Here is a 20860-nt window from a genome sequence, read left to right on the forward strand (position 1 = left end):
AGGTGGATTGTGAGATACGACATTAATACAAATGGTATAAGAGTCAGACACGTAACATTGTACTAGCGAAGACGTTGGATCTCGAGAGGGTGGATCGTAAAAACTCACATCGATTGGAGAGGATAACAAAACATTCATTATAATCATCTTCCCCCATAGTTGGGGAAAATTGTTAAAATTATTAAAATTTTAAATTTTATGTCAAAAATAGTTAAAAAAATAATAAATTTATTAGATTCAAAATTAATATAAAGTTTAAGAAATTGTTAAATACTAGTTATTATTATTATTATTATTATTATTATTTTAAATTCGAAGAATTATTAAATAAAAATATAAATTTATAAGTTAACTAATTTTATTTATTAAACTTCATTTACGTCAGCTTTTGAACGAAGTCGATTTCTTCGTGTCGAAACAGGCGGTAAAAAACGAACAGAAGGAAAAGGGCGCAAAAAGAAACCCAGTTCTAGGGTTTTGTTTTTTCTTTGATTTTCAACCCAATCGAATTGATGAGATGACAATTCCCTAACTCCCAATTACCTGAGTTCCTATACCCTCCTGCTTATCCACTCTCCATCAGATTCCTCCGCTACGGGAAGGTCAGTATCTGGATTTCTACCCGCTGTGTTGTTTCATTGCTCATTGTATTCGTTTAGAATGAAAATCCGTTCGTGTTGAACAATGAATTTTCAGTTTCGTATTCTACATGGTTGGGCTGATCGGAAGCTCAGCTTGCCAAATTCTTCGGGGGGTGTATGGCATTCCGATTGCTTTGGACGGAGTGGCTTTCCTCGCAGCAGACAGAAAGCTGGGTTCTTGATGGTTATGATAGTCCTACTACAGATATATTTAGAATGGGGGAGAAATTGAAATGTAACTTGTTTTTGGGTTTTGGGATTTATCGATACGTACGTTAAGAGTTTGGTTATTGATTCGATATAAATGGGGGATTGGGTCTGATAAATAATCTTTCATACTGGCGATTGTATGTCTGCTGGAATGAAAAATTATTTGATTTCTTTGGGCTTACATAGGTTTTCAGATTCTTTAAATCGTTGGTTGGCTACTTGTTTTTTGCTCGAGGTGTTAGAATTGAGTACTTTGTCTGCTTGATTTTCAGGATTACATGTGGTTTATGAGCACTTTATATATTTATAGTTCTATTAATTTCTTGATTCTTTATTAATTCGTTTTTTTTTTTTGGTTTTTCTTTCATAGATTATGTCTGGAAGAAATCGAGGACCACCGATGCCACTAAATGGTGTGCCTCACGGTGGACTACCACCTGGTCGCGAACCTCATTTTGGCAGAGGCCTTGGGCCAGTGCCACATCCAGCGCTTCTTGAGGAAATCAGAGAATCACAGTATGGGATGCATCCAGGATCCCTTCCTCCACACCCTGCAATGATCGAGGAGCGTCTTGCTGCCCAACATCAGGATATCCAAGCTCTTCTTCTCGACAACCAGAGGCTAGCTGCCACCCATGTTGCTCTTAAGCAGGAACTAGAAGCAGCCCAGCATGAGTTGCAACGCATGGCTCATGTTGCTGACTCCTTGCATGAAGAAAGGGACATTCAGATGAGAGAATTATATGAAAAATCAGTAAGACTAGAAGTTGATCTGCGAGGAGTTGAGACTATGCGAGCAGAGCTTCTTCAAGTTCATTCTGATGTCAAGGAATTAACTGTTGCAAGGCAGGAGCTCACTGGTCAAGTACAAGCAATGTCACAAGATCTAACTAGAATGACTGCAGATTTGCAGCAGGTCCCCGCTTTGAAGGCAGAAATTGAAACTGTGAAGCAGGAATTACATCGTGCTAGGTATTTTATGGTATTCTTTGGATTCGAAACTTCAATGGGTGATATAAGGTGTTTTTTTTTTTATAGATATTTTGTAATTCTGATTAGCGTGTATATATTTTGCATATCAAGAGTTGCAATTGAGTATGAAAAGAAGGGATATGCAGAGAATTATGAACACGGTCAGGTTATGGAGAAGAAACTGGTTTCAATGGCTCGGGAGTTGGAGAAACTTAGAGCTGAGGTTGCTAATGCAGAGAAGAGAGCTCATGCTTCTGCTGCTGCTGTTGGAAATGCTGGTATGCACATTCTTTTGAATTCCAAATAGGTACTCTGTTTTAATCTAAGATCATATTGAAGAAAATTATAGTTTAAAGAAACTCCTCACATGTGAACAAAGACAAAAGAATAGTTGCAATTCAATTTGATGCGTACCATTTAGAAGTTAACCATGGTATTCACGTCATTTACTTAGCCTCCCCCTTGCATCTAAATGCATGGCTGAGTAATCTCTGTGAAGAACAGTTGATTGTTGAAGTGAGACACTATTATAGAATTAGATTTTGAAACTGCTGGACATTGCGTACTGAATAATTGAAATATTCTCTACCATCAATGTTATTTCCCTACAACTTGATGCTGGATATAATATTGTTGCAGACACGTGTTTGGCTTACATTAAACCCCCTCATCCATATTCATGTCCTGGCAAGCTGTTATTTGTCTGGAGATGAATTTAAAATATGATGGGAAAAAAGTTGCCTTTTTTTTTAAGAGAGAAAATTTCATTGATGAATGAAATTAATGGATTAAGAACACCTAACACCTAAAACCTAACGGTGAATTGCAAGAAAGCTCTCCAATTAGAAATCAACGAAGAAAAACTACTATAATAAAGAATTGGTGTTTTCACTTACAACAGGACGTTGTATGAAAGAGAATTAAATTCATAAAATTACCAAAGGTAAAGAAAGATTCTCAGGATATTTTGCCTTTCCTCTCGCCCCAAAGAAACCAAAGGAAAACCCTATAGATCACATTGTTTAGCTTTGTGCAAAATATTTCGTTAATTTGAAAATGTTCTATAGATCACATTGTTTAGCTTTGTGCAAAATATTTCGTTAATTTGAAAATGTTCTATAGATCACATTGTTCTATGTTCTCTCTGAACGTGGTAATAATTTGTCTAGCTGCTGGGTACGGTACAAATTATGGCAATGCTGATGCTGGATATGCGGGAAATCCATATTCTTCGAGTTATGGCTTGAACTCCGTAAGTTTTCACTTTGTTTATTACTTTTGCTTTAGGTTGTATGAATACACTGCTATGTGCAGGACATATCCACTTTGTTTATTACTTTTGCTTTAGGTTGTATGAATACACTGCTATGTGCAGTACATTTCGGCAAGAAAAAAGGTTATAGCGTGGATAAACAATGTCTATGATTCAGCTTTTGGGGAAGGTGGATGAATATTTTTGGAAACAAATTATGAAAACAATGAAAATTTGGATAATTTTCAGAAACTTCAGATATTTCACAAATCGGTAAACAGTAATTCATACCTAAAGTTAATTTTGTTAAGAAGACACAAGGTGTAATAGTCAATTTAGACACTATTTATATATATTAGGTTAATATTATTTAGATATTTTGTGCCACACATCACAACCCTGTTCCTCTCCCCATTTCCCTCTGCCAATCCCAACCAGGGACAAAGAAACAAAAGTAAAACCAAAGATGATTACAAGCATGTGCTTCTATTATTTGCAAATAAGACAGCAATTCACGTTATTTTTTTAATTCATGCTTCATCCTATTAAACTTTCAAAATTGTAGGTTAATATAATTTATAAATTTTGTGCCATGCCTCACAATCGTTTCTTCTCCCATAGGAAGCATGTACACATTGTTTTTTTTACTAGTGTTTGTGTTGGACATGGATACAACTGGACACACGAAAATCCATGTCTTGTTTTTATTTCAAATTTTAAAATTTCAGACATGTGATGGACACACAAACACGTACAAAACACAAACCTTTCAAATTGGCAATATCATTGGAGAGTGGCATTCGATGACAATGTTAGTCAGAATGGTGATGTTGGTCAGAGGCAGCGACAAATGTGGCAATGAAGGGAAGGAGATCAAACCAAACGACTGTGGAGGGAGGAGAGTAGAATAGGGGGCAGTTGTGAAGGGGGGACATTATTTAGGGTTTTTTCTTTTAAATGGGCTGTTGGTTCTTTTAATAAAATTTAGTTTGTAGGTTTTTAGTAAGCTGTTGGCTCTTGTCTTTGTGGAATTTTAGTGGGCACTAGGCAATAACTTCTTGGGTTTTATGCACCACTAAATTCAATGGCTATTTAAATTTTCATTCATTGTTCTTTTTGTTTTAATTATTTTAATAGTTAGTAAAAAACTTTTTGGGTTTGATCTTTTAATATTATCTTTCTTTTGTTTAAAAAATTAACGAGTCCTCAACATATCCATGTCCTACATTTTTCAGAAATTGGCATGTCACTGTGTTTGTGTCGTGTTGTTTCCGTGTTTGTGTAATGTATTCCATATCTGTGTCCGTGCTTCCTAGACTCTCCTCATGTCCCTCCCACCTTGTCTTAGGCTCTGCACTTCAATTGCCTTGCACATTTTAAATATCTGCCAAACCAACCGAGGACAAACAAAGAAAAAGTACAACCAAAGATAATTACAAGCATGTGCTCCTATAATTTACAATAGCAAAGGGGGTTGTCATTTTAATGGACTGTCTTTTTGTATGATCCTAGTAAGTTAGGTTTCAACTTAAGAAGGTTGTCATAAAACAAAGTTGACATATACACCCGAAGCCTTTTTGGATCGTTTGCAATTCTGTGCAAGCATGTTGGCTTTTAGGGGTCTTTGCTATACTTCTCATGTACCATTCTTCTATGTCTCTTCCTTGATTCCTATATTTTTCGTTCTTTTGAATGGTGTATTATGGTTTTGCTGTAAATCATAGGTGCAGTCTGGTACCGATGGTTATCCTCCATATGGACCTGGATCTGTTCCCTGGGGTGCATATGACATGCAACGGGCTCAAGGACATAGATAGACTGATGAATTATGTCCTGCTAAGATGTTTCTTGTGGAGGGCTTGAGGTTCAAATCACAAAGCATTGATAATTAGGTCTGGATCTAAAGTGTTGCTTTGTGATAGAAATTTTAGGAGATTTGCTTATTAACAGTTTTCATGCTGTACTTGAACTAGACCGATTAACTTAGCCTGTTGATGCAATATGCTACTTTTAGTTTTATATTATATATATTTCCCTGTATATGCCTTTCTGCACATTCCAGATGTGATATTTATTTTTCATTTTGATTTTGATTACTTGGAACATTGAAGATTAGATATATATTTTTTGAATTGTGAATCTACATTGCAGTTCTTTTTGGTGTGTAAGTGCAGATTTGCTTATACATTTTAGTTAGCAGCTTCAAGGATGAAGTTCTAAGAATTAGATAGGCTTGGTTGTGTTCCCTGCACACCTTGTGGGATTTAGTCTCTCTTTCTTTTGACAGGGATCCTCACATTGGAGGTGGATTGGTGATTTCCTTTTTTTCTTGGGGTTTAGTTATGTTAATTATCTAGTAGACGAAGTTTCCTGTTGTTAACTGAATAAGTGATCTTTGTATTTGGTAACCATATTGATGTCTAGAAACCTTGTTTTTCCTTGACTTCCTTTGTGCTCTTGTTCATATGTCAAATTGCCAGGTTAATGTCTATCAAGTATATTATTAGTTCTTTGTTACTATTTTTTTTTTGAAGGTCAACTACAAGAGGGTTTAGAAATACAATTAGGGTAAGCCATTCAGTTGATTTACCCTCTTCATTAATTCTTAACACACATCGGAATTATCTTTAGATTAGTGCTTTGGAAGCAACTTTTATGGTCATGGTTGATTTTGTCCATTAGTATCTTCCTTCTCCAATCATTAAATATTATCATTGAATTTTGTTAATTGACCAAAAAAATTGTAACTTTCGGTATTGGTGCGAGGTTACAAAATGTAGATCAAGTGATTCATTAGCCTATGCAACTTGTAGTTGGAATCTAGCTGTCTAGGAGTTTTGGATTTAGTACATTTAGTTGTGTGGAGTTCAGGGTTATACTTCTAAATCTTTAGTTTATTGAAACATGGATTTTATAAGAGGTGGAGGCTAGAGCAATGATATAGGCTTGCCAAAGATACATATATTTATAATTGTAAACAATTGTAGTTTGTGTACAACTCCTGGCTCCAACCACACAATTTTCTAGTTACCTGGGATGGTGTACAGCCCCTACTTATCATCCATGGAGAGGAGTTGTATACCTTGAGGCTGTCTCCAATAGACACTGAGGAGTAATCTTTCTATCAAGAGCCTTGAACTTATGTCCTTTTGGAGAAGGATAATCTTCTCTCAGATATTGGTAGCCCTTACCTGCCTGGGCTCCAGCCACAACTTTCAACAGAGATGTACGTTACTGCACCTTATACTTTGATCTGCCTTGTGGGCCTCTGTGAAGGCCATAATTTTATTTTTTATTTTTTGGATTGAAAACAGAAAGGTGATCGCTTTTAATACTCTGGTTTCTTTTTCATTAGTTTCTTGTATGTAACTAAGCTTTTTCCTGGCTTGTTCTTTTTAAAATTTTGCCCCTGAAAATGATAACATGTTTATGGTTTCATTTTTCTTTCCTTCTGTTTATTTCTATAAAAACTTTGTATATGAGAGATTCTATTGAATGCAAGTTTCATATGAATATTTTTTTTAGCTTTTAAAATATTTAAATTGTGGGCTATACTTCACATGAGGATTGACATTTCAGTAGATATGCAAAGACTCTTGGAATTAGTGGAGTGACAATTGGTTTCCAACTTTTTGAACAGTCACCTATGGGTATTAAGTACCGCACAAGTTTTTATTTCTAGATTATCATATATTGCCGTGTTGAGAAGTTATCTTACTTTTTATTCTGTTGGTGGTCAAAAGGTGAGATTTTTGAGTATTTACATTTCACACAGCCAGAGAGAGTGAGCGTTGTTGGTAATCTATTCAATCCATTTAGAGAGTGCCTTGGGAAGGGACTGTACCATAGTCTAAAGAGAAGGTATAAAGTGGCCTTAAATATGTGAAACGTGTGTTCCACCCATTTTGATCTTCTATCATCTGTGTCCTTCCTTTCCTTGCCAGTTAGATTTCTAGGACTTAGAATCCGGACTTTAAATGCAAGAATCGGTGAGCTCTGTTTCCTCAAACTTCTAAGAGAGTTCATTCTCAACACTTCCCGTTAATTATTTTGGTCTATTCTGTCCTTGTATGGTTTTGTTATATTGCTATCTCTCTTCCTTTCTTTTTTTTTTTTTTTTTTTTTTTTTTTTTTTTTTTTTTTTTTTTTTTTTTTTNTTTGGGTTATAGCCCAGTAGTGTACTGCAATCATATCGTCTTGCAGTGGGCTAATTAAGTGAAGCGAGTAGGAACGATAGGGTGTAAATATGGGGATCTCAAGCGTTGCTGGTGGTACAAAAAGTCTTGTCCTCGAATGGTTATAGGACAGGAATTTTTTTTTACAGAAACGTAAGTAAGAAAACACACTGTGTTACTCATCTGCCCTAGAGAATGACAGCAAAGAATTGAGAGAAGCTTGTTTATTGCGTGAAATGGCTGGTCATTGCCAAGACAGTTCAACAATGGAGCCACATGATGAATTGAAGTCAAGTAAGTGTTTATCTTTTTTCTCTGAAAAAAAAGTGATCACCTATTATTCCAGTCTCTTCCTTTTTCCTTGCCCTTTTAGGAATCTTTAGATCTGTTTTCGTTCTCCACATCTGTTGCCTGATGGCACTCTTGCTTTGCCGCGATTGGTAGAACCTCCATGCCCCATGATTGAGGCTTTATGTGCTTTGTGCATCTTTCTCCTTTCCTTCCATCTCCCCGTTTGATCGCTTCTGAGACTCTAGGTTTATTAGGGGTTTATGTTCAATAGTATCTGATATGTGTACATCGATGATTTTAAATTTTACTAGACATGAGACGTTTAAGTTATATAGTTAGAACTCGGTTCCTATCCTGAACAACGTTGTTGCTAGAATATGTAGAATGGTTTATTGACATGAAAAATTTGTATACCTCATGCAAGTGACTAACTAGTGTTATATTTAGAATTGTTAAAGTTGGAGTATAGTTATACGTTTCAGATTATAGAAGCAGCAAGAAGCTGGAAGAAATTTCTTTTGTTTTAGTTAGAAAACATTAAAAATGGTCAAAGCTGCTAGCTTTTTGCTTGGCATCCTTTACAATTTTGGGAATTTGTCCTGTGAATTTCGGATGCAGGTTTCTTCATTGTTCTCTCTTTGGGTTGTTAATACAAATTTTCCCAGTTTAGTACTTAGAGATATTTGAAGCAGCTTTTGTTGAAAGGATAATGCTTTTTTTATGATTTTATTTCTTTTCGACATTATGCAGTCTTCTGCAATATTTTGACCCCTGTTATGAATCTTCAACGAAAATGTTGCCTGTAGGTTTGCGTTTATTGGCTCGAAGTACTGATGGGGAAGCTTTGTATTGAACTTAGCTTGTAGCTACCTGCTTACTGTTATATAAATTTCTTAGCTTTTAGGATATTGGAGGATATCCAATTGTGTTCCTCTCACCACTCCATATTTTTCCCATCTAGACAATCTTTAGTATCTGAAAAAGAAAACTAGTAGCTTTTAACTTATTGGAAAAGCAGTCTCAAGAACAGTGTGAATTATATCCTTCATTTTCTCATCCAAGTATATGATTATGTTCAATGTTCTTGGAAGCTCTATAATGTCTGTTTCTAATGTTTTCTAATGTAAATTTGCAGGTTTGTGGGTCTTCCATGATCGGCTTAATTTATGGCTATGAACCGATTTCAGTGTGTACTAAGGTGGGTACATCTATTTAAGCTTCACTTCGTCTGGAAACGTTCGTCTGTGCTCTCTGATCTTTTTGTACCCAACTTGGTTGATATCTGTGTTTAGGTCGTATGAAAATGGCAGTGGGAGCTGAACTCCAAAATCCTCCATCTGAAGTCAGTTTAGCTCGTGGCTTGAACAATCAACAATTTGTTCCATCTTAGGAAGCTATCAAATACTCTTCCTGGCATAAGTCTTTACCAACTAGCAGTACATCATTCAGTGTGTTGGTTGGCTGGCTTTGCACCCTGCTCTCTCTGGTATAAAAAAAAAAAAAAAAAAAAAAAAAAAAAAAAAAANGGTGCTTAATTTTTCTTCTTGATCACTACATCGTACTTACGATTCGCAAGCTTCCATCTATGAACAGGCATGGATCGTGTTGCTGTTCGACAAAACTGGTTTCGCCGAGTTTAATTCAACCAAACCCACCCCTGCAGTTAAGTTGGCTGAATAACAGCAGAGCCCGCCTGCACTTGGGGTGCGCCTACAGCCCTCCATCACGCAAATATCAGTGTATGCCACAGCTTAAGATATACTTTGTATGTATTCTACTCTGAATTCTTACTTCAACTTATGAATCAGATGCAAATATCTATTAGGTGACTAATAGTACACCTAATTATAAAATGATGTGGCGTTTTTAATTTCTATTTGTTCCTATATATATATATATATCATCTCTATTGTAGCAGCCATGTATTTGACCCTTTCGATTCAGTAGTTTTCAAGCATTCGAAGAGCTCAATGGGTCATTTCCAATTGGTTCCAGTTCTTGTAGGATGTTTGCAATCATTCCATGTTTTTTTTTTTTTTTTTTTTTTTTTTTTTTTTTTTTTTTTTTTTTTTTNTTTTTTTTTTTTTTTTTTTTTTTTTTTTTTAGAATTATGCCCTTGGGAGTGATATAAAACTCCTAATTTTTTTACCCATATATGTATTTATATATCTCGTTTAAATATATATTTGTTATATCAACTGCCGTCTTTGCTAGTAAATGGATCGGAACGCTAATGGCGGAGTTTTGAACGTTGGAACTCTTGGTCTAGAAAAAAAAGATCTCACTTTTTTTTTTTTTTTTTTTTTTTTTTTTTTTTTTTTTTTTTTTTTTTTTNACAAAATTAGCCAAATAGAAAACAACATATTCAAAGTTCCACACAGATAATTTGTCAATATCACACTCATAGCAATACCAATTTATGATATTTAACTAAAATGTAAAACCAAATTGAAACATTAGAACAAACACAAATTGAAACAGAATCCAAATTATAACAACTAAACCTATGAATAAAGTATGCGTAAAGGTAAATGCACCTATTTTACTTGGAGAGGTGCAAAAATGTCTACAAAGATGTCTATTTAACCTAAAGAGATGCAAAAATGTCTATCTATTTAACCTAGAGAGATGCAAAGATGTCTATTTAACCTGAAGAGATGCACAAAGATGTCTATTTAACCTGGAGAGATGCACAAAGATGTCTATTTAACCTGGAGAGATGCAAAGAATGTAGATGCACAAAGATGTCTATTTAACCTGAAGAGATGCCTATTTAACCTGGAGAGATGCAAAGAATGTAGATGCACAAAGATGTCTATTTAACCTGGAGAGATGCAAAGAATGTAGATGCACAAAGATGTCTATTTTACCTGGAAAGATGCAAAGAATGTCTATTTAACCTGGAGAGATGCACAAAGATGTCTATTTAACCTGGAGAGATGCAAAGATCTCTATTTAACCTGGAGAGATGCAAAGATCTCTATTTACCTTAGAGAGATGCAATGATGTCTATCTGTTTAACGTGAAGAGATGCAAAGATGTCTATCTATTTAACTCAAGATATGGCTAGAAATTTCTTTATTTAAATCGAGAATAAGAGAGTAAAAAGATTTTTTTTTTCTAGGGGACAAAGGCTTTATTTTATATATATTTTTTGAAAAAAAAGAAAAATAATTTGAAATGAATAATTTTAAAAATAAATATAAAAAATGGAATAAGAGAAACCCGACCCGCTATACTTGGAAAAAAGGGCGGGAGTTGGCGCCGTTTTCCCTTGGAAATTTCAATTTAAACAAAATTCAAAATTAAGAAAAAATAAAAAATTGAACAGTTCCCCGCCGGATTGAATCTCCAATCTCCCCCAAATCAAAATTTCACGAATCTTCCACATTTTTCAATCCCATTCCTAATTCTTCTACTCAAATCAGATTCCTCCTCAAATTTTCAATCCCATTCATTCATTCATCATCATCTTCTTCTTCTTCTTCTTCTTCTTCTTTGCAGATCCGAATGGATTCCCTCCATGGCTTACCTCCCCTCAAAAGCCTCAGATTCCTTCAAGAACAACAGCAACTGAACCCGCAAAACGAGGATCAATCACTCCATTCCTCTTCCCTTCCAGCGAAGAAGCGAAAGGAGTCTCGCGATTCATCACTATTCTTTCTTCCAGACGCTAATTTGCCTCACTCAGCCACCATTTCCGCTTCTTACTGCTTGCCAACCAAGAAGAGAGTGTGGGCGCTTCACCCTGATTTTCCCCTCGAGTCATTGGATCTCAATGTTGAATACAAGCCTCCTTCAGAGGAAGAAGAATCGGTACCGAAAACAGAATCAGTGAGAGAGAAAAATGAAGAGGATGAAGAAAAGGAAATTTCTGACGTTGAAGACGAAGACGATGGGATCCTCTGTGCGATTTGTCAAAGCACAGACGGAGATCCTTCAGATCCAATCGTGTTCTGCGATGGATGCGATTTAATGGTACATTCTTCATGTTATGGCAATCCTCTGGCGAAGAGCGTACCAGAAGGCGATTGGTTCTGTATCCAATGCTTAGCTTCTTCGTCTTCTAACACAGAGAAGAAGGTATCAGAAACTCCATTTTCATGCTGCCTCTGTCCTCTCAAAGGAGGGGCCATGAAGCCGACGAACGATGGCCGATGGGCGCATATTGTTTGTGGGCTCTTTGTTCCTGAGGTGTTCTTCGAGGACCCAGATGGCAGAGAAGGAATTGATTGCTCATTGATTCTGAAGAGGAGATGGGAATCCAAATGTTACATCTGCAAAACTTCTAGCGGTTGTGCTATAGACTGCTCAGAGCCCAAATGCAATTTGGCTTTTCATGTTACTTGTGGGTTGAAGGAGGATCTCTGTATTGAGTACCAAGAAAGAAGAAGATCTGGTGCCATTGTAGCTGGGTTCTGCAGAAACCACACCGACTTGTGGAAGAAGGTAAATTCATTCCCCTTCTCCTTTTATCCAGGAAGGTTTGAATTCTTAGAATTGACTGTTCTTCCATAGTTCTTGTCTCTGTCTAAGGAGTTGATACTGTGTTAATTATTTGATTGTTTCTATTACATTTGGTGAATTCTGCAAGCATTTTGTGTTGACGAAAAGAAAAAAACCCCAAAAGAGCTCCTGCTAATTGATTGATGGGTAGGCTAGTATGGTTTATGTGAGATTGCATGATCGTTGGAATCATGACTCTCCACAATGGTATAGATATTATCCACTTTGAGTATAAGCTCTCGTGTTTTTGCTTTGAGCTTCCTCAAAAGGTCTCGTACCAATGAAAATGTATTCTTTACTTGTAAACTTACGATCCTTCCCTAAATTAGCTCATGTGAGACTCCCTTCTTTACGAGAGTATGGAAATCTCTGTGAACCTTTTCATAACAGAAATCTTTAGGGTAAGTCTGAGAGGGAAATTTCAAATAGGACAATATATGCGAGAACTTTGTTGGATGAAAGTCTCACATCGGCTAACTTAGGGAATGGTCATGGGTTTATGATCAAAGAATACTATCTCTATTGGAATGATGCCTTTTGGGGAAGCCCAAAGCAAAACCACTAGAATTGAATAATATCATATTATTACGGAGAGTCAGGTTCAACTAACAAGCTTGAGCTGTTATAGTTTATATGAAAGAACGGGTTTGAGTGTTGTTTGAGTATTGTTTATCTCTTTTGCTTGCAGCAACAACTAACAGGAAAGTTCAAGATCGTGGCTCGAGACGAAGGTAAAATGTAGTTTCTAGGAAATCTATAGCTCGAGACGAAGGTAAATTGTAGTTGGTTGCTCTAGATTTAGAATCAATGTTTAGATATTTATTTGAGTTCATGGCATGGTGCTTGCTTGTAATTGTGTTTAATTAAATGATATAATTAATTAGGCTAAAATACCCTATTTGTCTTATAAACTTTGTTAATTAATGTAAAATAATAATATGATAATCATGAGTTGGTAGCATTTGTCACTTACATATGGTAAGGTTTGGTGGCTAAGACTTTTTTCTTCTAGAAATTTGATTTTTTAAAGTTACTTTTGGGAATAATTGGGGTTCACGTTATTATTATTTTTCCATGTTTGTCATTATATGTTAATATTATTCAATTTTGCCCTTTAATAAGTAAGTTATTTTCTTAAAAGTTAAGATAGAATTCAGGGATATGAAAGTCATTTTAGGTCATTTTTTGTTTTTAATTATTTTTTTTAAATTTAAAAGTATATAAAAAATATTAAAAAAAAAACATAAATAATTGAAAAATAAGGCAGCATAACTATGTACTCCATGAATATACTCTGAAGAAACTCGAAGATCAAAATCAAAATCAAAATCAAAATCAAANGGAGGATCTCTGTATTGAGTACCAAGAAAGAAGAAGATCTGGTGCCATTGTAGCTGGGTTCTGCAGAAACCACACCGACTTGTGGAAGAAGGTAAATTCATTCCCCTTCTCCTTTTATCCAGGAAGGTTTGAATTCTTAGAATTGACTGTTCTTCCATAGTTCTTGTCTCTGTCTAAGGAGTTGATACTGTGTTAATTATTTGATTGTTTCTATTACATTTGGTGAATTCTGCAAGCATTTTGTGTTGACGAAAAGAAAAAAACCCCAAAAGAGCTCCTGCTAATTGATTGATGGGTAGGCTAGTATGGTTTATGTGAGATTGCATGATCGTTGGAATCATGACTCTCCACAATGGTATAGATATTATCCACTTTGAGTATAAGCTCTCGTGTTTTTGCTTTGAGCTTCCTCAAAAGGTCTCGTACCAATGAAAATGTATTCTTTACTTGTAAACTTACGATCCTTCCCTAAATTAGCTCATGTGAGACTCCCTTCTTTACGAGAGTATGGAAATCTCTGTGAACCTTTTCATAACAGAAATCTTTAGGGTAAGTCTGAGAGGGAAATTTCAAATAGGACAATATATGCGAGAACTTTGTTGGATGAAAGTCTCACATCGGCTAACTTAGGGAATGGTCATGGGTTTATGATCAAAGAATACTATCTCTATTGGAATGATGCCTTTTGGGGAAGCCCAAAGCAAAACCACTAGAATTGAATAATATCATATTATTACGGAGAGTCAGGTTCAACTAACAAGCTTGAGCTGTTATAGTTTATATGAAAGAACGGGTTTGAGTGTTGTTTGAGTATTGTTTATCTCTTTTGCTTGCAGCAACAACTAACAGGAAAGTTCAAGATCGTGGCTCGAGACGAAGGTAAAATGTAGTTTCTAGGAAATCTATAGCTCGAGACGAAGGTAAATTGTAGTTGGTTGCTCTAGATTTAGAATCAATGTTTAGATATTTATTTGAGTTCATGGCATGGTGCTTGCTTGTAATTGTGTTTAATTAAATGATATAATTAATTAGGCTAAAATACCCTATTTGTCTTATAAACTTTGTTAATTAATGTAAAATAATAATATGATAATCATGAGTTGGTAGCATTTGTCACTTACATATGGTAAGGTTTGGTGGCTAAGACTTTTTTCTTCTAGAAATTTGATTTTTTAAAGTTACTTTTGGGAATAATTGGGGTTCACGTTATTATTATTTTTCCATGTTTGTCATTATATGTTAATATTATTCAATTTTGCCCTTTAATAAGTAAGTTATTTTCTTAAAAGTTAAGATAGAATTCAGGGATATGAAAGTCATTTTAGGTCATTTTTTGTTTTTAATTATTTTTTTTAAATTTAAAAGTATATAAAAAATATTAAAAAAAAAACATAAATAATTGAAAAATAAGGCAGCATAACTATGTACTCCATGAATATACTCTGAAGAAACTCGAAGATCAAAATCAAAATCAAAATCAAAATCAAAATCAATCGGACAATCAGAAGTGATGGCGGAGAAGAACAACAACACATCAAGATTCGGAGGTTCGATTTTGGTACCTTCCGTTCAAGAGTTGGCGAAACAGCCGATCGTCGAAGTTCCATCTCGATACATCCGCCCCGATCTCCACTCCTTCCCGATCGTCTCCGCCGCTTCCGAAATCCCCGTTATCGATATGTCGAACTTTCACTCCAACGCTTCAATGTACTCCGAATTGGCTCGGCTTCATTCCGCTTGCAAAAATTGGGGATTCTTTCAGGTTCGCCTCTTCGTTCCTCTGTTTCTCTGTATAATCTTATGATTTTGAATCGGTGTTGGTTGCTGAAATTTAGTTGGTGAACCATGGAGTGAGCGATTTGTTGATGGAGAAAATGAAGGCGGAGACGCAGATGTTCTTCAATCTACCGATTGAAGAAAAGAAAAAGCTATGGCAGAGTGAAGAAGATGCTGAAGGATTTGGACAAGCTTTCGTTGTAAGTGAAGAACAGAAACTGGATTGGTGCGACCTTTTCTTCATCGCTACCGCGCCTCCACATCTCAGGAAACCGCGCTTATTTCAAAACCTCCCTCTCGCTTTCCGGTTCTCTCATTCTCTTTCACTCTCAGTTTCGTTCCACTACAGAGTATCGTTCTTAAATTTCGGATTGATTCGGATGCAGAAACACAATGGAGGAGTACTCGGCAGAGGTGAAGAATCTGGCGATTGCGATTTTCGAGCAATTTGAGAAAGCGTTGGGGATCAAAGATGGGGAGTTGACGGAGATCTTCAAGGATGGTAGTCAGTCGATGAGAATGAACTATTATCCTCCCTGCCCGGAGCCGGAGAAGGTGATCGGACTGACGCCGCATTCCGACGCCGTCGGCCTCACAATTCTGCTGCAAATCAACGAAATGGAAGGTCTGAAGATTAAGAAGGACGGGAATTGGGTTGCCGTGACGCCTCTCCCCAATGCGTTCATCGTCAACATTGGTGACATCATGGAGGTAATGATTTCACAATTAAATTTACTTTTTATTTATTTTAATTTCTCATCTACCTAATATTATTTATTTTCAATTGATTGATTGAAAATTAAAAGTTTAAAATAATTTCGTAGATTATAGGTAAAGAAGTATATAAAAAAATATAAAATAAAAGAAAAAATTGCAAACATGCTAAAACAACAAAGTGACACGTGGTACCATAAGGTTGGGCCACATAGTTGGACTACTCCATCTAGGTTTTGCTCTTCCCAAAGGAATATAAATTTGTATGAATTTAGTAATAAAATCCTATTAGGGTTGTTTTGAAACAAACTTTTGGTGAAAATGAAACTCAATAGTAAATTAAAATTAATGTCATACTTTAGGATATTTTTGATAAGTTAACAAAATCATAATTAGGAGTGTGAAGGTTAAAATATTATTTTAGTTCTTGTAATTCAAGACGGGCTCGATTTTTAAATAAGTATAAAAACTAAAATCGTACTAATTATATGGTGTTTAATAGATTTATTATTTTGGAAAAGAACCAGTCTCGATCTAAGATTAATAAAAAACAAAATTAAATTTATTATTTTGGAAAAGAACAAGTCTCATCTAAGATTAATCAAAAACAAAATTAAGAAATTAAGAAATTTAGATTCTGGAACGAGGAAAATGATCCAATGACTTCGAAAGAATTGAATGAGGAGCGGTATGAGGTGAACATTTCATGTACGGTTCTGTGAGTTGCTGTAAGGGTGACTTATCTGTCAACTTTTCCACTATCACCCCCAAAAAATCAAATTCTACCTTACGTAATGTTGCTAGAGTACGCTTAACCTCGAGATTTGAAATCACTGCTTATATACCTGATATTGGCCATAATTTGCAAGAACATGATGTAGTCTTAGTAAGAGGGGGAAGGGTTAAGGCTTTACCCGGTGTGAGATATCACATTGTTCGAGGAACCCTAGATGCTGTCGGAGTAAAGGATCGTCAACAAGGGCGTTCTAGTGCGTTGTAGATTCTTATCCAAGACTTGTATCATTTGATGATGCCATGTGAATCGCTAGAAACATGTGAAGTGTATGGCTAACCCAATAACGAAAGTTTCGTAAGGGAACTGGAGCAGGCTACCATGAGACAAACAAAAGATCTTCTTTCTAAAGAGATTCGATTCGGAACTATTATATGTCCAAGGTCCAATATTGAAATAATTTCAGAGGTTTTCCTTGACTTTGTCCGTGTCAACAAACAATTCGAAATGCCTCGACTTTTTTAGAACAGGTCCGAGTCAAATAGTAATGATTCGAAGCACCTCTTTTTACACTATTTCGGAAACCCAAGGACTCAATCGTATGGATATGTAAAATACAGGATTTCCAATCCTAGCAGGAAAGGGAGGGAAACGGATACTCAATTTAAAGTGAGTAAACAGAATTCCATACTCGATCTCATAGATACATATAGAATTCTGTGGAAAGCCGTATTCGATGAAAGTCGTATGTACGGCTTGGAGGGAGATCTTTCATATCTTTCGAGATCCACCCTACAATATGGGGTCAAAAAGCCAAAATAAATGATTTTAGCCCTTATAAAAAGAAAACNAACTTCATAGTAAAAACAGGTTCAAAAGATCTATATCAGATACATGGAAAGTCTATTTTTGTTTTATCTGTTAAAAAGACAAGAAATTTTTTGTGTCCGATTTGTTGGGATAGGCATAACTCAACCATAATTGAAAATACAAGTTCGAAGGAGTTAGAAATTATGTTCAAATTAAGATATACATGAACGGAAGTTTGTTGATTTTGGTTTTGGCAGATAACAACAAATGGGGAATACAAAAGCATAGAACACTGCGCCACGGTGAACGCAAAGAGGGAAAGGCTGTCCATAGCGACCTTCAACAACCCAAGTTTGGAGAAAGAAATAAGGCCAATTCCATCCCTCCTTACGCCTCACTCCCCTCCATTGTTTACAACTTTGACATACCAACAGTTCGTGAGGCTGCTCTTTTCTCGCAAACTAGACGGGAAGTCTCACCTCGACACCCTGCGCATTCAACCGTGAGAGATCCCACGTCCACGGTAAGTCTTTTTCCTCACAATCATAACTGTTCATTATCTTCTTCCCGCCAAGAGTCTAAGATTCAGTAATAGTATGGTTGAATGTTGAGTGTTTTGATGCTAAATGATAAGGAACTACAAGGAAGTGAGATTTGGATTACTTTGTTGATTGAATATCTCAAGGCAAAAATATTTGTTTGAGATTCGAATCATTTCATAAGTAAGATTGATCCTACCGATCTTGAATGATTCTAATATGGAACATTTGTTTGTATAACTCACTTCTCCCACCAATGGAAACTTAAGAACATAATTGATACTCGTTCAATATGGAACAATCATAATCATGCAGTTCCAAGGGAATAAACGTGGCCAACACATATCCACTTCTGCTAAGACAGGGCTTGTTCTCATCCACCCACTCAAATGCTTCCCAGCTCACAACATCCGTTTCCTCCTTCCCAATCTAACCATCCATATTCCATCAATCATCTCTAAGATTCCATCAAACGGCTAAGATTGCAGAATCAGAAGCATACCCATCCCCCCACGGGCCTCTGCTAGCTGAGTATTTGAACACAAAGTGAAAACCCAAGTTCATTTTAATTGTCAACGATGGCTTCCAGAAGTTTGAATTTATCGATTCCATCTGGGTTTATCAGTTCTTCGAAAACCCAACAAAATTTAAAGTTTGTTTCTTTACCTTCTCCTCCAATTTTCAGAGCGGCCAAGAACGAAAAGCTTTCATCGTCTTCTATCCGTGCTATGGGCTCCTCCTCCTCTTCACAGCGACCAGATGGTATCCGAGGTTTTTCCTTTTCCTTTCTTTTCATTATCAAATCTTGCTCTAAACTGTATGATACAATGAATTCAAGTAATGAATATCCATGGCATGGCACGAGAAATTTACAGTAAAGGGAGAATTTATCTTACCAATTTGCTGCTGTGTTCATTGTCTATGATATTGAACATTGAAGAAGCTTAGTTGCCTGTTGGTGCAGAGGCTGGCACCGCGGATTACAAATCTCTTAGCGATGATGAATGGAAGAAGCGGCTCACAAGCGAGCAATTTTATATTACCCGTCAGAAGGGAACTGAGAGAGCTTTTACTGGGTATAATTCAATAAATATCTTCAATATAAAACATGTAAACGTGTGAAACACTCTTATTATAAGAGTGTGAAAACTTTTTCCTAGCACACGTGTTTTAAAATCCTTGAAGGAAAAACCCGAAAGGAAAAATCCAAAAAGGACCATATCTGCTAGCGGTGGGCTTGAGTTATAACAAATGACATTAGAGCCAGACACCGGGCGATGTGCCAGCAAGGAGGCTGAGCCTCGAAGAGGGTGGACATGAGTTGATGTGCCAGTAAGGATGTTGAGCCTCGAAGGAGGGTATATTTGGTGGGTCCCACATCGATTGGAGAAAGAAATGAGTGTCAGCGAGGACGCTGGTTCCCGAACTGGGTGGATTGTGAGATCCCATTCGGTTGGGAAGGAGAATGAAGCACCCTTTATAAGGGTGTGGAAACCTCTCCCTAGCATATGCATTTTAAAACCTTGAGGGGAAGCCCGAAAGAAAAAGTCCATAGAGGGCAATATCTGCTAGCGGTGGATTTGGGCTATTACAATGGGGAGGAGAACAAAACACCCTTTATAAGGGCGTGGAAACCTCTCCCTAGCAGACGCGCTTTAAAACCTTGAAGGGAAGTTCAAAGAGGACAATATCTGCTAGCGGTGGGCTTAAGCCGTTACAAAACGCCAGATAAACATTTTGATCTATTTTATGACAATTCTATTCCAATGGTAAACTTTTTCCTTCAATTTCAGAGAGTATTGGAACACCAAAACGCCAGGGACTTACCAGTGCATATGTTGCAACACGCCTCTATTTGAGTAAATATTTTGGCTCTTTCAATAACTTCTCTAAGCAAATGAATTTTCATAGAACTCCCAATAATATGTAATATTCTCTCTTCAGATCATCAACTAAATTTGACAGTGGAACTGGTTGGCCATCGTATTACCAGCCCATTGGTGATAATGTCAAAACCAAGCTAGACCTGTCCATTATTTTCATGCCTCGAGAGGAAGTTCTTTGTGCTGCTTGTGATGCTCATCTGGGCCACGTCTTTGATGATGGACCGCCGCCAACTGTGAAGCGTTACTGCATCAATAGGTATGTTGCTGTTACTAGCTCATTCTGCTTGTGTGTCTACTAATTTCTAGAACTGAATTGTGTATGAAACTCTCTGCAGTGCTGCACTGAAATTGAAGCCGAAATAAGCGAAGGTGAAGATATTACTATGCCTGCCTGCAAATTCTGTAACTCATACTCATTACATGTTTGTGCACATAAACTAAGGATTCTTGCTAGATGTATAAGTTTATTGTGCTGAATGGAAATAATTGTACCTTTTGGTGTCGTTGAATATGATAGATCCCCTTCTTGAGTAATTGTTCCAGATATACTGGAACTAGATAGAACACAAGCTGAGCAAGTATGTGGACAAATTGGTTCTGAGCTGAATAGAATAGGACCCTTCATGGCTCCTTCCCTTGTTCTTATGTCCTTGAGAAATAAGCTATTGCACGGACTCTCATTTGTCTATTGTCAATTGGATCAAAGAGATCCTGATCGAAATAGAGCAGGGAGAGAGATCTAGAATCCATTAGAGGGCATCACTCTATCCTCTAATTCTTCGTTGTAATAGCTCAAGCACACCGCTAGTAGATATTGTCTGCTTTGGCCCGTTACGTATTGCCATCAGCCTCATGATTTTATAACGTGTCTACGAATGAGAGGTTTCCACACCCTTATAAGGAATGTTTTATTCCCCTCTCCAACCGATGTGGGATCTCACAATCCACCTCCCTTGGGCGCCCAACGTCTTCGCTGGTACACCGCTCGGTGTCTGGCTCTGATACAATTTGTAA

The 20860-nt window shown here is 36.5% G+C and overlaps 4 protein-coding genes and 2 long non-coding RNA genes across 12 annotated transcripts; 4 read left to right on the top strand and 2 right to left on the bottom strand.

The window, feature by feature from the left end:
• The first annotated feature begins 386 nt into the window (after positions 1 to 386).
• On the top strand, positions 387 to 9458 carry LOC111796520 (protein FLX-like 1). 6 transcript variants are annotated; one of them, XM_023679174.1, is made up of 9 exons: positions 387 to 602; positions 697 to 825; positions 1222 to 1823; positions 1935 to 2101; positions 2993 to 3075; positions 4800 to 4967; positions 8677 to 8739; positions 8834 to 9027; positions 9135 to 9458. In XM_023679174.1, the coding sequence occupies exons 2-6, from the start codon at positions 823 to 825 to the stop codon at positions 4890 to 4892; spliced, it is 948 nt and encodes a 315-aa protein (XP_023534942.1). In that variant the 5' UTR covers positions 387 to 602; positions 697 to 822; the 3' UTR covers positions 4893 to 4967; positions 8677 to 8739; positions 8834 to 9027; positions 9135 to 9458. The 6 variants fall into 6 exon arrangements, with proteins under 6 accessions (XP_023534942.1, XP_023534947.1, XP_023534944.1 ...); XM_023679179.1 differs by lacking the exon at positions 4800 to 4967; XM_023679176.1 differs by lacking the exon at positions 697 to 825.
• Positions 9459 to 10837: 1379 nt separating this feature from the next.
• On the top strand, positions 10838 to 14505 carry LOC111796519 (protein Jade-1-like). 2 transcript variants are annotated; one of them, XM_023679173.1, is made up of 3 exons: positions 10838 to 11940; positions 13430 to 13479; positions 14225 to 14505. In XM_023679173.1, exons 1-3 carry the CDS (start codon positions 11052 to 11054, stop codon positions 14276 to 14278), a joined length of 993 nt encoding a protein of 330 aa, XP_023534941.1. In that variant the 5' UTR covers positions 10838 to 11051; the 3' UTR covers positions 14279 to 14505. The 2 variants fall into 2 exon arrangements, with proteins under 2 accessions (XP_023534941.1, XP_023534940.1); XM_023679172.1 differs by lacking the exons at positions 13430 to 13479; positions 14225 to 14505 and adding an exon at positions 12736 to 13016 and having other exon boundaries at positions 10845 to 11990.
• On the top strand, positions 13320 to 18731 carry LOC111796518 (protein SRG1-like). The gene is made up of 6 exons (XM_023679171.1): positions 13320 to 13354; positions 14862 to 15150; positions 15224 to 15471; positions 15551 to 15875; positions 17679 to 17944; positions 18646 to 18731. Exons 2-5 carry the CDS (start codon positions 14899 to 14901, stop codon positions 17925 to 17927), a joined length of 1074 nt encoding a protein of 357 aa, XP_023534939.1. The 5' UTR covers positions 13320 to 13354; positions 14862 to 14898; the 3' UTR covers positions 17928 to 17944; positions 18646 to 18731.
• On the bottom strand, positions 18052 to 18929 carry LOC111796522. The gene is made up of 2 exons (XR_002815368.1): positions 18627 to 18929; positions 18052 to 18487 (listed from the first exon to the last, which is right to left on the bottom strand). It is a non-coding gene; the product is annotated as an uncharacterized LOC111796522 (long non-coding RNA).
• Positions 18498 to 20355, top strand: LOC111796521 (peptide methionine sulfoxide reductase B1, chloroplastic). The gene is made up of 5 exons (XM_023679181.1): positions 18498 to 18731; positions 18925 to 19036; positions 19754 to 19819; positions 19905 to 20102; positions 20182 to 20355. Exons 1-5 carry the CDS (start codon positions 18539 to 18541, stop codon positions 20207 to 20209), a joined length of 597 nt encoding a protein of 198 aa, XP_023534949.1. The 5' UTR covers positions 18498 to 18538; the 3' UTR covers positions 20210 to 20355.
• LOC111796523 lies at positions 19856 to 20484 on the bottom strand. Its single transcript, XR_002815369.1, has 2 exons — positions 20339 to 20484; positions 19856 to 20188 (listed from the first exon to the last, which is right to left on the bottom strand). It is a non-coding gene; the product is annotated as an uncharacterized LOC111796523 (long non-coding RNA).
• Between the last annotated feature and the right edge of the window lie 376 nt (positions 20485 to 20860).

Source organism: Cucurbita pepo, chromosome LG06, assembly GCF_002806865.2.
Source record: "Cucurbita pepo subsp. pepo cultivar mu-cu-16 chromosome LG06, ASM280686v2, whole genome shotgun sequence".
Classification (NCBI taxonomy): Eukaryota; Viridiplantae; Streptophyta; class Magnoliopsida; order Cucurbitales; family Cucurbitaceae; genus Cucurbita; species Cucurbita pepo.

What these genes read in the sequence shown, in the direction of transcription:
- LOC111796520 (XM_023679174.1), top strand. An exon ending in CAGGAATTACATCGTGCTAG is followed by an intron (nt 1,824 to 1,934) that starts GTATTTTATGGT and finishes TTGCATATCAAG; the next exon opens with AGTTGCAATTGAGTATGAAA. An exon ending in TGCTGCTGTTGGAAATGCTG is followed by an intron (nt 2,102 to 2,992) that starts GTATGCACATTC and finishes TAATTTGTCTAG; the next exon opens with CTGCTGGGTACGGTACAAAT.
- LOC111796519 (XM_023679173.1), top strand. Translation starts at nt 11,052, where the DNA reads ATGGATTCCCTCCATGGCTTACCTCCCCTCAAAAGCCTCAGATTCCTT. An exon ending in CCAAGAAAGAAGAAGATCTG is followed by an intron (nt 11,941 to 13,429) that starts GTGCCATTGTAG and finishes GAAGAAGATCTG; the next exon opens with GTGCCATTGTAGCTGGGTTC. An exon ending in ACACCGACTTGTGGAAGAAG is followed by an intron (nt 13,480 to 14,224) that starts GTAAATTCATTC and finishes TTTTGCTTGCAG; the next exon opens with CAACAACTAACAGGAAAGTT.
- LOC111796518 (XM_023679171.1), top strand. Translation starts at nt 14,899, where the DNA reads ATGGCGGAGAAGAACAACAACACATCAAGATTCGGAGGTTCGATTTTG. An exon ending in AAAATTGGGGATTCTTTCAG is followed by an intron (nt 15,151 to 15,223) that starts GTTCGCCTCTTC and finishes GCTGAAATTTAG; the next exon opens with TTGGTGAACCATGGAGTGAG. An exon ending in AACCTCCCTCTCGCTTTCCG is followed by an intron (nt 15,472 to 15,550) that starts GTTCTCTCATTC and finishes ATTCGGATGCAG; the next exon opens with AAACACAATGGAGGAGTACT.
- LOC111796521 (XM_023679181.1), top strand. Translation starts at nt 18,539, where the DNA reads ATGGCTTCCAGAAGTTTGAATTTATCGATTCCATCTGGGTTTATCAGT. An exon ending in GCGACCAGATGGTATCCGAG is followed by an intron (nt 18,732 to 18,924) that starts GTTTTTCCTTTT and finishes CTGTTGGTGCAG; the next exon opens with AGGCTGGCACCGCGGATTAC. An exon ending in ACTGAGAGAGCTTTTACTGG is followed by an intron (nt 19,037 to 19,753) that starts GTATAATTCAAT and finishes CTTCAATTTCAG; the next exon opens with AGAGTATTGGAACACCAAAA.